We start from the raw sequence: 17,434 nt of genomic DNA, 5'->3' as shown, positions 1-17,434 counted from the left end.
ACAGGCTCTGGTAGTAAATTCTCACTCGGCAGACACTGAAAGATTGCAGCTGTGTTTACACCATCCCAACCTGGAGTGGAACTGGAGAAGAGACACCAATATTTAAAAAATCCCAGCAACATAAACCCAAAAAATCCAGTCATGAGGGGGCCAAGCCTTGTCCATTATTTCCAGGCTCACAGAGTACATGGGGAGTGACAATATTTCATCAATGGGAAGTGTCTGCATGTGCAGAGGGGAGAGCAAGGAGTCGGAGTTGGTAGACCTGAGTCTTTCTCCAGAGAAGAAGTCAATGGAGGGTATGGGGAGGAAATGGTTAACCAGAGGAGGATGGTGAGTAGGACCTGGAATCCCTCAGGGGTTCTGGCAGGAATGCCAAAGGCTGGAGAATGTCAGTGGGGGAAACCCCCTCAGTTCTGCCTGTAGCTGTTTATCCTCCTCTGTTTTAGGAAGCAGAATCTCTCCCTCATCCCACCATTCCAAATCCCCATCCCACCTCTCTTGGGGATTAGGGGGTTCTATGTGATTGTGTATTTTAGGGTGGCATTGAGGATTTTGAGATGGGATCAAACCATTTTGAGCCTGTGACAACTCTGCAGCCAAAGGCCCCAGAAGCACAGGAGGGGCTCCAGCCAGACCCTCTCCCCCTCCAGCAAAGGGTTCACACAATCCCTCCTCCTGCCCCCAAAATCCCTGAGGATCCCCATCTATCTCTGCATTCCACCCTCCATGATCTCTAGACTAAAGGATTGGAAACCCCCATCCAGGGTGAGTACAACTCCCAAATATTTATATCCATCCACTTTTCTCTTCTCCCCTTTCCAGTTCCTTCCCTAACCCTAACCATGGGTATAGTTAAGTCATGGTCACCTCACCACCTTGATCACCTCACAGCTGTGTTCTGGTGTAGGGGTTTCACAGTCACCTATCTCTGTTTTCTAAATTTAGTGCAGTGGTTTGAGTGTCTTGGCTGTGAGATAAGATCAGGAGAGAAGCAAAGCAGGCCTATACTTAAAGGTACAAAGATAGATTTAGTACCACATTAAAAGAAGAAAAATGAGAATCAAGATGAAGCTTTCAAAACACTCTCCTTCCTCCCCCTAAGTGTTCACTTTCCCACAAACAATGTAAAGAGAGAAATCTTAGAATTCTAGGTCAGTACTACTTATAAAATAGTCTTTCATTCAGCTCTTTTAGAGAGAGAAAGCTCTCCTAACTTTTCATAAAAAGAAAACAGTCTGCTTGTGGCTTTTAGCTCTCAAAAAAGCAGCTGCCCAGGAACTTCTGTAGTTGTAGACCTCTCATATTACATAGGCTTTCCCACGTGGCTACATATGGGCCATGGACTCCTGCATATTGGGGTGTCATTTTAAAAATAAACAGTTTAAGCACAAAGGATTTTTCGTCTCAAGGAACAGAGATGTCTTCTTACTTCTTCACTGGTGCAGAAGGCTTCTTATCTCTCTCTCTGTTCAAACATCTCATAGGATCACTAGATCACAACTACTATTCCATTATTCACTCAATCACAGATACCTTTGCTTAAATATACAAATCTAAATAATTTTCTCCTCAATTAATATTGTCTATGATTTAAAAGAATATTCTAGCATATTCATATTACAGTCCATTACCACAACTCATAAGAGATTTTCAGCCTAGGACCAAGGCAACTTCTTATCTCTTCCACTTAAGGGGTCACTCTTTCTTCACTGACTTTAATATCTTCATATTGTTTCTTTACATGTCTCAAATTTAGCTGTTTCTCTCACTTAGAGGAAAGTTAGGGCTTTAGAAGTTTCACCTGTGCCAGAAAGAAGTTGAATCTTGCCCAGAGCCTGCAGCAGTCACATGATTTCTGCCGGGCAGCTGCCTCTCACACCAAGAGACCTCAAAGCAGTTGGGCTCCTCTCCTTGCTTTTCCTCTCTGCCTGGAAGTCACCAGGGGAGGGGAGGAGGGCGAGTAGGGATCCTCCTGCCCACCTCTGATCTCATGGGGTGGGCCCGGCCCTAAAAGCAGCAGAAGCTGCGCCCAGCCAGGCCACACACAGGTCCCGGGAGGGGTCTGTAGCAGAGAAGGGCCAGTCTAGTCCACCCTGAGCCCAGAGCTGCTATCAGTGCCTCAGCAAACATCTCCCTCGGCCTGGCCAGCGGGGAGGGGTAGGCTTAAGTTAGCTGGATGTTAAGCTGCAGCCTCCCACTCCTCTGTCGGCAGCTGATGGGGGCCTAAAAGCATGGCCAGGGCAAGGCCACACCTGCCCCGCAGAGGGGTGGAGATTCGGTGAGGAGGCTGGGGTCCAGGTGAGGAATACTGGGTGCTGCGGGTCTTTCTGGCAACCAGTGAGTCATCAGATCTACTCTCTGTGATTAACTGAATATTGTTTATTACCTTCTCTGATTGGCTGAGGTGAGGGCCAGGAGTTGAGAGAAGGAACAGGAGCGATTCCACCCCGAGCACCAGCACGGGCGAAACAGACCCAGCCTGAACACAGGGAGTGAATTTATTACCAAGCAAATCAAGGCAGCACAAAGAGAACGGAAAAAAATTTTTCCAGCACTTTGCTCCCCACCCAACAGGAATCACTCAGAACACGGGTCACCACGGCTCTGCGCAACAGGGTCACTGGGCATCATCCAATGTGGATCCTCCCATAGGAGATGGAGCAGTGCATGAAGCTCCTCCTGCACTTGTGGCGCTCACAAGACTTCCATTAGTGGTGCCTGTGTCGGTGTTGGGTTAAATGAGTGCTCTGTGAGAATCTCTTCCCACACTCAGGACACTCGTAGGGCCTCTCCCCGGTGTGGATCCGCCGGTGGACAGTGAGGGTGGAGTTGCGGTTGAAGCCCTTCCCACAGTCGGGGCAGCGGAAGGGCCTCTCCTCTGTGTGAATCCGCTGATGAAGGAGGAGATTGAAGCTGATCTGAAACCTCTTCCCACACTCAGGACACTCGTAGGGCCTCTCCCCAGTGTGGATGCGTTGGTGTTTTCTCAGGGCAGAGATCCACCCAAAGCTCTTCCCACATTCCAAGCAGGTGTAGGGCCGTTCCCCTGTGTGGATCACCTGGTGCTGGATCAGGTGGGCAATCTTGCTGAAGGTCTTCCCACATTCCCCACAATCGTAGGGCTTTTCCCCAGTGTGGATCCTCTGGTGTTCCTTCAGCAGGGAGCTGTGGCTGAAAGTCTTCCCACATTGCCCACACTCATAGGGCTTTTCCCCAGTGTGGATCCTCTGGTGTTCCCTCAGGTAGCCCTTCCGGCGGAAGCTCTTCCCACATTCCTCACACTCATAGGGCTTTTCCCCAGTGTGGATCACCTGGTGCTGGATCAGGCTGGAGCTCTGGCTGAAGCTCTTCCCACATTCCCCACATTGGTAGGGCCGTTCCCCAGTGTGGATCCTCTGGTGACGAATAAGGTTTGAGCTGTGGCTGAAGCTCTTCCGACATTCCCCACACTGGTAGGGCCGTTCCCCAGTGTGGATCACCTGGTGCTGGAGCAAGCTAGAGCTCTGGCTGAAACCCTTCCCACATTCCAGGCACTTGTAAGGCCTCTCCTTGCCATGAGGCTTCTCTACCAACTCCGAGCTCTGGCTGGATCTCCAGCTGCCCTCCTGGAACAGAGTGGGTCCTTCTTCTCCACAGCTCCCTGGGCTGGGTTTGCAGCCCCTCCTCATGGGGAATATCTGGGGCTTTTCCTCCTCCTCCATCTGGCCACGTCTTGGGAATGAAAAATCCTGGTGTGGAGAAAAAAAACAAGAGAAGAATGCCTTACGCTGGGTGTTCTCCCTTGCCCAAGTTCATCTCAGGAAGTCATGGCGCATCTCGTGCCTGTAACAACCTCCAAAACACCAAGATTCAGCCAAAACTCCCTGCAGAATATAAAGATTCAACCCCTTGCAAAAAACCAAAGCACCAACGCTTAGCTCCACAAAGCGCAGAAACACAAAGATTCAACCCCAAGAAAATCATGGATCCTCCTTCTCCGGTCACCTGCTGCATGTGGTGGGGGGAATGCACCTTTAGCTAGGGGGAGTCTGCAGATACAGGGAGGGGTGTAACTTTCTGTTGCCTCCTCTTCCAGCTCCTCCTCCTCTTGTGTCAGTACTGCTCCTCACACTCATCTTCCTTCTACTATTTGTCCTTCGCCTGCAAAATGCCACCTTCTCCTCCCATGTGCATCCCTGGAATATTTTGTCCTTCAGCCCTGCTGCTCCTTCCCTTGTCCCCCTGCCCCCAGGCCCAGCACCCACTGCCGGCTCCCTCTTCCCCCCCAAACCCACAGCATCCCACCGGAGGGGCACGGATGGAGCTGGGGCAGCGCTGGGCTCTCGGCCGCTCCCGCCACGACAGCGCGGGGGGCCCGGCCTTGGCGCTCCCCCTCCCACCTCCCCAAATTCCCCTCGCGGGGGGCGCTGGGGCCGAGGGGGGGGGGGGGGGGACAGGTGGGGTCCGGGTGGGGAACGCTGGGGGGGCGAGTCTGCCTGGCAACTGGTGAGTCATCAAAACTACGTGCTGCGATTGGCTGAGCACTGCCAGAGGGGTGGGGCTGCAGCAAGGGGCGACACCCTGCTCCAGGGGGGATGTCCCGCAAATGGGAGACCCCCAAGAAAGGAAGAGGAAAGTGTCTTTACAAACAGATGCTGCGCAACTGCTTGGGGATAGGGCCAGGCACTTGGACACAATAAAGGGACGGAAGAAGCCATCAGTTCCACAAAATGTTATTAACTGACCACTCAGACTGCTGCTCAGCCAAGGTCCTGCGAAATTCATCAACTTCAAGAAGAGGAACAAAGACTTAACCGAGCCAAGAATATCGCTACCTATACAGAAGTCGGGTCATTATCAAGGGAGGTATGTAGTAGATGGATTGGGAAATCTGTACCTCTCAAGTACTTCAGTCTATGGGGAATGGGAGAGGGAGATGTGGCCAGGAAAACAAAGATGTAAAGGAGGCTGCCTCCTCCAACTGGAGAAACCCCACGGGAAATATCCCAGGCCTCTCCCTTTTTTTATGAATGAAATCACATTCACAGGACTCCTTTGTCTTCTTGGTGGACACAAACCTCTGGTGATGTCAATTTTTCCACACACCTTGAGGCTTGTTTGGAATTCCTTCCACTGTCCGGGGAGTAACTGGAGCTGAAAGTGCCTCACCCAGTTTGGGTGATCGGCTCCCTTGGGTGGCGGCGGCACCGGGGATTGACTGGGGACCCGAGAGTGTCCAGGAGACAGACGAGTGACACATCAGGGGCTCTGTGAGGAGTCGGCAGGGAGAGAGCACTGAAAATCTCATCAGTGAGGACACTGGGATCTTCAGGAAGTAAACATGGCAGGGCACCCATGGAGGGTGGAACAGGGAAAGCCAGGAAGGCGTCCTGGCAAAAAGGATGATGATCCCAAAATATCTCTGAAGGATCCCTTGGGAGAATGTTGGGTCAGTTGGCACATTCTCTGAGAGGTAATTAAGGAAATGGACACCCAGGGAGACAATAAAGGAAGTCGAGCAAAGATTTAGACAACAGGGGATAGATGGTGTTGGTGTGCTGGGAAGGGTGAGGGTGAAGGGGAGTGTGTATGAAGAGGGTGAAGGAAGAGGCAGCAGGAGGAATCTTTGTGGTAAGAAAAAGGATGATGGCAAAAATACTGAGGACTGTGAGGTGCGGCACCGGGGGCACGGGCTGGGGGCCTGTGGGGAGCTGCGGGGCCGGGCCGGGGCTGTGGGGCAGCCGGGGCTCAGCGCCGGGCGCTGCCTGACCCCAGCACCCCCAGGGCAGGGCCGGCACTGGCCCCCGGCCCCCAGGAGGCTGCGGGACGCCCCGGCCGCTGCCCGGCCCCGTGGAGCTGCCGGCCCTGCCCGCCGGGGGAGCCGCCTTGGGACACTGCGGCACCACAGGCCCCGGCTCTGGGATACGGGCTCTGCAGGGCACGGGGAGAACAAGGGACAGCAGCCAGGAACGGCTGCCAAATGGGCATTATACACGGAGGGAGCGAGATCATCTTGTAAGGATTTGGTTTGGGTGGCTGGAGAAAGGAATGATTTGCAGAAAGCTCAGCAGCTGTCAGAGGATGAGCACCCACAGGCACTCAGGGGGGCTGCACCAGGGCCACAAGAAGCCCCTGCAGCACTTGGTCACAAAGGCACAGCAGGGGAAGGCAAGAAGGGAGGAGGAAAAGGCCGAGCTGAAGGCAAAGGCCATGGCAGAGTTTCCACAGCCCCTGAGGGATGAAGCCCAGGGCCCGAGGGGGCCCCAGCACCGAGGGGACGGGCTCGGCCACAAGCACCTGGCACAGGCAGTGCCCTCCTCGGCACGGAGAGCCCACCCAAACAGCCCCGGGCAAGGAAGCAGGGTTCCATCTGCAGGCCACAAGGACACTGCAGGCACACACAGCAGCACCCTCAGCAGGAGCAAGTCCACCCCTGCACGGACATGGATTCCTGGGGCTGCCAGAGCTCCCATTACACCAGGGACCCACCACACTGGAGCCCTTGACAACATCCAGGCTGGGGCTGGATCCACAGGAGGCCTTTCCTCATAGACACAGCAGCCACTCCATCCAATCTCAATCTCACACCTAAGGCGGGAAAAGGCAAAAAATCTCTTTGGTTATTCAGGGGCTAAGTGGGAAAGATGATGGGATGTGTTTTATTCAACCACTATCAGGAGATGTGGGGGATGGGTTTGGAATGCAGGAATTTTCTTTTGCTCCTAAATGTGTTTGTAATTTACTGGAAAGGGATTTGATGGCTAAATTGGGAATGCAAATTAATACTGTCAAAGGTGCTACTCAGGCTACTTCTCTTGTACCTTTGTGTCAAATGTCTGGCAAGGCCTGTGCTGAAGTGAACCCACAAGTGTGGGCAGCCCCAGGGAAAGAGGGAAAATTAGATACCCAGCCTCTCCAAATTACTCTGGAGCAGCCAGGACAAGTGGTGTCTAAAAGCAATCCCCTATTCCACGGGAGGGAAGGAAGGGCTTACAGCCTGTTACTGAGCCCCTGCTCAAGGCAGGGCTTTTGGAGCCAGGGATCTCTCCCTATAATGCTCCTGTGCTGCCCATCAAGAAATCAGGTGGAATCCACAGAATGGTGCAGGACCTAAGAAGAAGAAATGAGATTATCAAACCCAGGCACCCCACAGGCTCAGATCCTTCCACCATCTGGAACCAGGTTCCCTCCTCACACTGCCACCATTCAGGACTTGGTGTCAAAGATGCTTTCTGGGGATGCCACTGACACAGGACGGTGAACAGGGTTTGGCCTGTGAGTGGGAACAGGAGGGAAAGGGAAAATGGGAAAGACATGGACGGTCCTTCTGCAGGGATGCACAGGAGCACCAGCCTTATTCGGGCAAGCCTTGCAGAAAATATCAAAAGAATTTACCTCACTCCCAGGGATTGGGTAAAGGCAGGATGTGGATGACTTGCTTCAGTCAGGAGGAAGAGAAAAAGTGGTAGAAGAAGCCTCTGTGAAATGGCTCCGTTTTCAAGCTAAAAAGCATCCATCAGTATTTGAAAGAAAAAAAAAAAAAGCAGAAATGGTGGAGAAAATGGTTAAATATTTGGGATATATTCTGACTGAAGGTCTGTGGTGGATTGACCCAGAGAGGGTCCAGAGAATCTCAGATGTAATGTTACCTAGGACTTAAAAGAACCTGCGACAATTCTGAGGATTAACAGGGAATTACAGGACCTCCACGGAGGATTCTCTGTTCCAGCCAGAACACTGCATGACTTTGTAACCCCAGAGAGCCTCAAGGTTGTGGTATGGACATGAGAAAGAGAACAAAACTGGAGAAAATGAAAAACCAAAATGACTGATGCCCCAGCCTTGGCTCTCCCAGACACAGAAAAGGAACTGGAATTGTCTGTGAATGTTAAAGAGGCCACGACTGAGCAGCACTGAAGGCACCGGAGCAGCAGCCAGGGCTCCACAGCGGGGGAAGCCCCTGTGCCTGCCCACAGATCCTCTGCTGGAATCGTCTGCCTGGCCACCTCCTCGGCCATCTCCACACACTGGGGGCCAAGCCTTGCTGCCACTGCTTGAGCTTCAGGCCTTTCTGTGCCTGCACTGCCACAGGGGCTGGGGAAGGCACCGGGACAATTCCACTCTGGCTCTCAATTAGCCTCCCATAGTAGGCTGGCTGGGATTAGATTATACCATTAGAGTGTTTTCTCTTAATAATCCTACTTTTCTGTTATCAGTTAGGTTTGGGCCAGGGGTTTGAGAATCAATTTTTATTCATAGCAGAAGACGCAGCAAAAATCTTTTTTGCTTTGGAGTCTTTTTGTGCGTGTGTTTGTGTGGCCGTTTACCATTAGAGATGGCAAAATTTTGGTATGGGTTTTGCGGGGCTCACCTATAGGTTGCAATTGCAAAATTAGAAGAGTTTTAAAGGTGCCCCTTTAACAGTTAACAGAATACTGTTAAGAAAAAACAAAACAACAACAAACGTCTGGCCTCCACAAGTCCTCAAACAAACCAACGAAAAAGATCTCTAGCTTTTGGGGGGGTGCCACATGTGAGTCATTCCAAGGCTGCCCTGGAAGAGGAGCATAGGTTCCAGGCTGCCTGGAGAAGAGCTTTAGAAATGCAAATGAACACTGCTGGGGAAAAGTGTGGACAATCACCAGGCTCTTCTTGCCTGGGGCAGGAATTGGGCTGATTCCCTCTGGCCCTCAGCCCAAGCTCTGCCTGCTTGCACAGATGGAATTGCCACAGCCAAAGGCAGAGCCCACAGTGAGGATTTCTGACTCTGCAACACAAATTGCTTCAGCTGCAAAGGGAAACAGCAAATGGTGAATGTTGTGAAAACTTCACTACAATAAGTGAGGGGGGAATCATCCCTCTCCCCACTCCAACATGTGCTGTCACTGCCTATAGGGTGTAATAGACCACTGGAGTTTTTTGCTACCACAGATTCAGGGAAATCAGTTGGGAATCCAAGTAAGTCATGATTTAATTAGAGAAAAGTGATCAGTTGATGCATCCCTGGCTGGAGGAGCACCCAAAAATGGGGAAAAGATGAACAGTCACCAGAACAAATCCTACAACACCATGGACCAGCCCCTGGGAACCCGAACCAATTCAGATCAGGAGCCACAGAACCCATTGATCATTTCAATGGCAGAATTAGATTACAAGATGTCCGCGAAATAAAAACCAACCAGACAGATCCAGCTCCTGAATTTCCTGGTGACCAGCCCACTCAGATGAGGAATGCAACAGTTCACTATGGGAAGGGATCAGATTATCTATCAGCAAAAGAAGGAAGAGTTTGTGGAAAATTAAATGACTCAAACTACTGTTGGCAAATAGCCAACACCGAAAAGTGGTGAAACAGATGACAAAGCAGGTAAGAAAACAGCTCCTGTTCCAGTCCAAACATGGGAAGGATGGCAATGGGACACGGTTTCGTGGTTCCCTGGCACACCAGGGGTTAAACGAATGCTCTTTCTCCTCTGTTGTGCTGCAGCAACTCTCATCTTTGGGCCCTGCAGGACACCTTGCTGAGGGCAGCTCATTCAGCAGCTGAGAAAGGGGATGCAGGTGGCAGCCAGGCCTCCTGAGCCACACACGGCTACAGAAGGACAGGGAAGGAGCTCACTGACAATGAGCCCAAAGCCAAAGAGGAGCCAGGAAAAAAGACAGAGTCAATGGTAATTAAAAGTTTGTAAAAACAAAAATTGAGAAAATAAGAAGAGAAGGGATTGAAAGCAGTGAGGTTAATATCATAGTGAGAGTGCATATTAAGGGAGACATACTTAATAGATGAATTAAGTAAGTGGTGGATCAGGAAGTCTGAACCTTCCAAGTATCTCAGCTATGGGGAAAGGGAGATGTAGAAGGGAAAAAAAGGACCAAAAAAAGTGGTACGTTTTAAAGACCCCACAGCAAATGCCGCACGGCCTCTCCCTTTGCTCATCCATAAAGTCACTTTTACAGGACTCCTCGGTCTCCTTTGGGGACACAAACCTCTGGCGACGGGAATTTTCCCGCACAGCCCCGGGGACAGGACGGCCACCTCCGTCCTACCCACGGGAACCGGGACGGGCCAGCGCTGCTCCGGCACCGGCTCCTGCCGAGGCAGCGGCGGGAAGGAGACCGCGGGCAGCCGCTCCCGCAGCGCCCTCAGGCCACGGGCAACACGGCGCCCACACGGCACAAGGAAGCCGCCAGAGCCCCCTGCCGCCCCCTCCGGCCGCAGCCGGCCCCGAGCCCCGGCACAAGCGAGCGCGGCTCCCACCTGCGCTGGGGCCGCCTCCGAGCTCCGCCGCCGCCTCAGCGGGCTCCGGCCGCTGCCGCCGCTCCCGGGCTCGCACACGCGCTCCCACAATGGCGCCTCCAACCAGCCACGGGCGCCCGGGGGGCGGCCCCGGGGCCGGGCTTGGCCCCGCTCCGCCCAATCAGCGCGCAGCCACCACCGGCACTGACGGCAGAATCGGCCAATGGCGGCCAGCGAGGGGCGGGCTCTGCACACGGCCCGGCCCCGCCCCGCGCTCTCAGGCCCCGCCCCCGGGCTGTGTGAGGGGAAAGCCGGAGATGAGGAACAGCCCCGGGACGGGCCCGGGCCCGAGTCGGGATTGAGCTGAAAACACAAACAAAGTTCTCCGCAGCTCCCGGCCCGCCTGGCCCAGCCCTGCGTGTTCGCCGCCACCGGCTCCGAGGAAAGCCGTCGGTTCTCCTGGCCCGAATTAGGAGCATCAGCGCGTGGCTTTGATTTCCCCCGAAAGGGAAAACCCCCAACGCCCTCGGGCTGAGCGGAGGCGGGGGGAGATTTGTGGCAGAAAACTCCCAAAGTCGTTTTCCCGCAGAGTTGGGAAGAACGAAGCAAAGCCAAGTGAGGTGGGGCCCCCCACCCATCCCGGGGGTTCGGCCCCTCCCGTTTCACCCCCGGGAACAGCGCCGGGACTGGGGGGGCCCGAGCGGGACTGGGGGGCACAGGGGGGTCCCCGGCACCGGGGGGTCCCTCGGGGCTCGCTCCTGTTCCTCCCCGTTATCGGCCGGGACCCCGTTATCCCCAATTTCCCGGGGTCCCCCCATGCACCTGGACCCCCCATTCACTGTCCCCCTCCCCTTCTTGGACACCCCCAAAGCGCTGCACTGGGCCCCAGGTGTCCGGAAAATCCACAAACACCAGAGGGTTATGTCCAAAAAGGCGACACAGGAGTCCCTTTCAACTTTATTAGAATAAAGGGATGGAGTCCACCGGGGCACACGCCCACAGGGTTTTCTCTCTTGAGGTTTCTGAAGACGCTCCCTCCTTTTATCCTAAATTCCCTGCCGCATGTTGCCCCTTCCTTTCCCCACTGGCTGAGGTTCCAGGAAGGTTCAGCCTTCCCCAACTGCCTTCCACATATTCCCCGCCTTGAACCTCCTGGTTTAGCCCCAAGTTCCCAAGTTCAGGCTCCTGCAGACCCTTGTCTATCTCAGGAGCCAAACTGTCTGAGCTCTGCAACAAACCTCCTGCCCAAAGTCAGTAGAGACAGTAGGAGCCATTTCAGAGCTGTTAACAGCCAGACCTTCACCCATCGAATTGTTTGGAAAGCCACTAGCACACAGCTTTCCTTTCAGCAGAAATATCCAGGGGCACCAGGCCCTGATGCTTTCTGCTGTCTGGCACACAGCAAGCACTGTGCAGTGCAGCTCTGAGCTGCTGGGACAGGGGCGATCCGGGCTGTGCCTCAGGGTTGTGCTTGAGTAGTGCACTGGTTTGGAAGGGTGCAGAAGGGTTTGGGGAGGCAATCTGTGTTTGCTTGATTCATTTCTGAAAGAAAGGCCCGATGGAGCTTCATTCAGCAAGAGCACTGCAGGACATATGGACAAAACACTTGTGTCTGATTCCAAGGAAAGGAAGGAAAGGCACTGGGAATATGTTCAAGTGTCACAAATAGGACTAATACTTGGGAATTCCTTTAGCTTTAACAGACAGTGCTAAACCCTGTATTCTCCCATTGCAGGAATTCATGTGTGCAAGTTCTATCTTAGCCTTGAGAATAAAGAGAGTGTTTCTGATTTATTAAAAGTATGGATATTAATCTAATACCGATATCCAACTATGAGGGACAGAGACTCTCTAACAGTTTGAAGTTACAAAGTGTGTGTTTATCACGACGCGGGATAGCTCCCGAATACACACCGCAATTTACAGATGATCACAGGGTCTTTCTATGTACAAGAGTGTTGAATACCCAAAACACAAATGTATAGTCATAACTCTGGTCCATCCCATTCCCTGCTTCGTATGGTAATTAGCCAAAAAGCAATTAGGCATGCGTTGTTTGTTCTTTGAAATGGGTCCTTCTTATGGGGTGGGGTCTCAAAATGATGAAGTAAGATGGATCTTCCTTCTTTGACTTTTTAGCCTTTTAGTGTTGGTGACACCTGGATCCTGTTTTCTCAAGACTATCTGATTTATGATCACATTGTGTTCTTGGAGTCTATTGATTAAGTTGACAGGTCTCCTGATTTATCAGCTCCTTAAATCCAGCTTACATTAAAAAAAGGGACGTTTAACTCAACAATGTCTAGTTAGCAAAGGGAAGTCTACGTCAGCAATATCTAGTTTAACTAAAGTCCTTAATTCTTCAAAATGAATATCTCACAGCTGCTCCCACCCGCTAGGGGCAGGGGGAACCCGGCTGGGGAACAGGAGAAGGAAACTGGGAAAAGTGGGGGCTGCAGTTCCAAACGGGGACTTGGTGGCCCCCACCCACGGGTGGGAAATTCCATCCCTTCGGGCTCTTCCCAGAGACCCAGAGATGTTGGAAGAGATGGATGAGAAATCCCAAGAGTAGGATTTTGGGGATAAGATCCGTGGGGATGGCAATGTGCCGCTCCCTTCCCAGGGCAGGGTCACACCTCAGCCAGGTTTGCAGAGCACACCTTGCCCTGAGCCCAAGCCCTGTCCCACCTGCACGATCTGCTTCCCATCGGCCTCCTTCTCCTGCGGCCCCAAGCCCAGCTTGGTGCTAAACAAAGGCCCTGGGGCGGGGTGCTGATGCTTGGCCCGGGCTCTCTCTGTGTTGCCGGCCTCCGCAGAGTCCCGGACTGACCGGGCACCGACCGCCCGGTTCCACAGCGTCCAGAGCCCTCGCTCAGCAGAGGGTCAGTGTGCATTGCCGGCCCCTGGCCGGGGCCTCCGGACATTTCCCACCTGCGGCACAACCTGCAGCTCCCACCGCAGCTCCCTCAAGCCCGGGACTGCGGGTTCCCCAGTGAGACAGAATATTCCCTTCATGCAATCTTTGTTATCTCTGCTTAGATGTGCAAAACTAGCTGCTGGTGAGACAAATCTATCTCAGACTGAAGGGTTCCCACCCAAAATGCTACATTCAGTTCTGACACACTATTAAGAAATCCAAGAGCAAACAGAAAACTGATTATAGAATCTTGCAAAATCACATCCAAGAACATTTTGTTACAAAATCACAAATATTAACAGAAGCTGAGAAAGTCAATAAAGTTAGAAAACAAGCTTCGAACACCAGGACTACAAGAGCTCAGACAATACATTTGATTGGAATGAGCCCTCTGACATGGGCAATGCCACCAAATTTCCCAAACCAGGGAAATAGGGTGCCCTGGCAGCTTCACACACAGCAATGAGACAAGCAGGGCAAGTGCAGAGCAAGCAGCTGCCAAAATTACAACTTTTACTTGCAATTAAGATCTTTGGTTTCAAGTTCTACTATAGCCACTATTACTACAGAGTCAAAAAGATCAAAAATAGTAATAATGACTGTAACATTAATACCAACAAAAGCAACAATAGCAATAATAATAATAACAACAACAACAACAATAAACCCCATACTTATACTAGGTTTGCACGGCCAGGCTTTGGTAAGGGAGGGGCTCTAGGAGAGCCTTCTGTGCAAGGCTGCTGGAAGCAGCTGCTCCTCCATGTCCTGCAGAGTCAACACCAGCCAGCTCCAGAATGGACTGGCCAAGGCTGGACCAGTTAGAAACGGTAGTAATGCCTTTGGAATAACAGGTTTAAAATCGGTTATCACGTAGTTGTAACTGTGACCAGAGAAGAGCAGGGTGGAACATGTCAGAGGAACAACTCTAACAACACACCCAGGGCAGGGCAGGAGGGGCAGGAGCTGCTCCAGGAGCTGATTGCCCTGAGATTCCCTGGTGCAGTCCGTGCTGAGACAGCTGGGCCCCTGCAGCCCATGGAGGGCACGGAGTGCAGAGATGCACCTGCAGTGCCTGCAGGAGCCCGTGCCAGAGCAGGGGGATGCCTGAGTGCAGGCTGTGACCCCATGAGAAACCTGTGCTGGAGCAGGGACTGGGCAGGGATTTGCAAACCCATGGAGAGGAGCCCACACTGGAGAAGGGTCCTGGTAGGACTTGTGAGCCCATGGAAGAGTGACACACATTGCAGCAGTTTGTGAAGAACTGCTGTCCGTGAGATGAACTCATGTTGGAGAAGTTCATGGAGAAGTGTCTCTGGGAGGGACCCCCGGCACAGCAGGGGAATGACTCCTCTCGCTGAGCTGCAGGAAAAAACATGTGATGAACAAATCAGAACCCCCATTCCCTGTCTCCCTGCACCCACTGGGGGAGGAGGTAGAGCTGGGAACGAGGGAGGGATGGGCAGAAGGTGTTTTTAAAGCTTTATTTTACTTCTCGCTATCCTGCTTTGATTTTGATAGCAATAAAATCAATTAATGGCTTTCATTTTGAATGTGTTTTGCCCACGATAGTATTTGCTGAGTGATCTCTCCAGTTTTTATCTCAACCCATGAAGCCTTTGTTCTATTTTCTCTCTCCTGTCCATCTCTGGAGGGGAGTGAAAGAGCAGTTTTGGTGGGTGCCTGGCACCCAGCCAGGGTTAACTGACTACACTTCTTTCCTTTTCCTCTTTCCAGAGGTGACAGTGAAGAGGTTGAGTGGGACTTTGATGGAGAGAGTGAAGGTGGCAGGGAGTAGCTGGGACAGGAGGCACAGGGATGTGGGGCAGGCATCAGAAGGGCACAGGCAGCTGACAGGGGGCAAGGCCTGTCCCCCTGGGCCAGCAGCAGCCCCGTGCCCTGCCCAAGGTACTCCCACCAGAGGCTGGGCCCCAGAGGCAGACCCCAGTACCAAAGGCAGCATTTCTGCCCCAACCCCTGTCCAGCCCAGCCTCCCCTGTGTGCACAGTGACCACTGGCACAGGCTGCACTGGACAGCGGGACCTGCTGGGGACATTGAGAGATGTCCCCACTGTCACCCTGCCCTGGGGATTTCACAGGCACCGTACAAATCACGGCTCCGCTCCTCGTGATGTCACAGGCACCAGAGCAGATCACAGCCCTGCTCCTTGTGATGTCACAAGATCTACGAGTGTCATGAGTCTGGGAAGAGGTTTCAGAGCAGCTCCTATCCCCTCCTACATCAGAGCATTCACACTGCAGAGAGGCCATACGAGTGTCCTGAGTGTGCAAGAGCTTCAGGCACAGCTCAGCCTTGATCCAGCACCAGTGGAGTTAGAAGCCCTGAGAGCGGGAGGAGCTTCGTGAGCTGCTCCAGCTCCATTCCCCACCAGAGGATCCACGTTGGATGATCCTCAGTGACCCACATTAGGCAGAGCTCCAGAGATGCGTGGTGCCAGTGATCTGTGTGGGGAAGACACCTGGCTGGGGGCTCCACCTCTTCCTGGCTCCCAGTGGCCTTGATTTTCTTTTCATTTCTTTTTGTTCTTTCCAAACACCAAAAACTGGGGTAAAAATAAAGATCTTGAAGTAAGGCATGGATGGAGGCATGGGGGGAACTTGCGGGGGCTGTGGAGGATGCTGGGCTTGAGGGAGTTGAGGGCCCCTGGGAGGCACTTGGGGGCTGCTCAGGGCTTTGGGGACCGCAGGCTGAGTGGCTCTGGCTGCACTCTGCAGGATCTGGAGATCCTGGCGGAGGTTCTGGGGCAGCTGATAAAGGACCCACTACCCTGGACCTATCCGCATGTCCCCCTGCCCCGATTCCTGGTATTCCCTGTCCCAGATGCCCCTCTCCTCGCTGCCACTCCCGTGCACATCGCCCGTTCCGGTGTCATCTCACTCCCGGTCCCGTCCTGGTCCAATTCCAGTCCGGATCCCATTCCCGGTCTCATTCTCTGTCCCTGTCACGTATTCTGTCTGGTTGCCGTTCCCACACGCTCAGTCCTGTATTCCCTTTCCTGGTTCCGTTCTCGTATTCCCGTTTGCATATTTCCATTGTCTATATTCCCTCTTTAATTCCCACATTCCCATTCCAGGTCCCGTTCCCATATTCCAGTTATCGTATTTCCAGTCCCGTTCCCTTATTCCCGTTCCCGATCCCAGTCCTACCTTCCTGTTTCTCATCCCATATTCTCCGTCCGGTTCCTCTTTCCGGATTCCCAGAGCCGTTGTTCCCAACCTCGGTCCCGTTCCGGGCCCAGTCCCGTATTTCCAGTCCCATTCCCGATCCCTGTCCCCTCTCAGCGATGTCACTGCCATGGCCTTGGCTCCCCCCGCTCTCAGGTGGGCGGGGAAACACCGCGCTGCTCCCGCCCACCAATCACAGGGCGCGATCCCCCTGTTATTTGCATAGCTCCGCCCCCTCGCCTGCCACGCCCACCGCCGCTGTAGCCGCGGCCGGGCGCTGTTTCCTCCCAGTTCCTTCCCAGTACTCCCAGTAACAGCGATACTGCGAGGGAAAGCGCTCCCAGTTCCTTCCCGGGGCTCTCAGGATCGCTCCCGGTGCTCCCAATACCGCTCCGGGCTACTTTTGCCGGGCGGGGCGGGGCCGCTTTGGGGATACCCCCAGAGCACAGCGCGGCTGCTTTTGGGGGTCGGCACCGCCCGGGCCGGGCTAGGGGCGGAGGAGGAGGAGAGAGAAGGAGGAAAAGGAAAAAAGGATAAGGAAAAGTAAGAGCCAGAGTGAGAGGAAGAGCAGAAATAGGAGGAGGACGAAGATCAGGAAAGGGAGGGAGGAGAAGGAGGAAGAGGAGGAGGGGAGGAAGAGTAGCAGCAGAAAACCCCGCGGTTGCCCCTCCTGCCCGCTCAGGCCGCGGCTCCCCCGGCCCCGGCAGCATTACCTTCAGCCCGTAGGTGAGCGGGGACGGGCAGCTCGGCCGGGGTTCATCGGGGGGGGCCTCCGGGGGCATTTTTCTGCGGAGTCCCACGGAGCGATCGCCCGGTGTCGGCGGAAAGGGGGTGATATCGGTGTTGGGGATCCCCTAGCGAGAGCCGGGGTGGGATCCAGGAGGCCCGGAGTGGGGAGACCTGAGAGGTCTACCTGAGGTAGACGGAAGGGGCGGGAGGAGATGAGCGTGGTCCGGGCCCCACGGCGCTGAAATGGGCGGTGACTTTTCGAGCTCGACTTGAGCAGCGGGACCATCAAACCCAACGCGCTCAGCCCTTGTTTTTCCCTCCCAAAACAGGATTTCCGAATTGCAAACCTTGGCAGTATAGAGGAGGAGGAGGCTGCGAGGAAG

General features: G+C 53.7%; 1 protein-coding gene across 3 annotated transcripts; it reads right to left on the bottom strand.

The window, feature by feature from the left end:
• Positions 1–2,483: 2,483 nt before the first annotated feature.
• LOC136373115 (zinc finger protein 892-like) lies at positions 2,484–10,396 on the bottom strand. Of its 3 annotated transcripts, none has more exons than XM_066338066.1 (3): positions 10,241–10,378; positions 5,023–5,250; positions 2,484–3,731 (listed from the first exon to the last, which is right to left on the bottom strand). In XM_066338066.1, the coding sequence occupies exon 3, from the start codon at positions 3,702–3,704 to the stop codon at positions 2,712–2,714; it is 993 nt and encodes a 330-aa protein (XP_066194163.1). In that variant the 5' UTR covers positions 3,705–3,731; positions 5,023–5,250; positions 10,241–10,378; the 3' UTR covers positions 2,484–2,711. The 3 variants fall into 3 exon arrangements, with proteins under 3 accessions (XP_066194163.1, XP_066194164.1, XP_066194165.1); XM_066338067.1 differs by having other exon boundaries at positions 5,089–5,250; XM_066338068.1 differs by lacking the exon at positions 5,023–5,250 and having other exon boundaries at positions 10,241–10,396.
• Positions 10,397–17,434: the final 7,038 nt, after the last annotated feature.

This window comes from Sylvia atricapilla, chromosome 31, assembly GCF_009819655.1.
Source record: "Sylvia atricapilla isolate bSylAtr1 chromosome 31, bSylAtr1.pri, whole genome shotgun sequence".
NCBI lineage: Eukaryota > Metazoa > Chordata > Aves > Passeriformes > Sylviidae > Sylvia > Sylvia atricapilla.
Note: the sequence above shows the minus strand (reverse complement) of the source record. Positions and strands in the feature narration are given on the sequence as shown.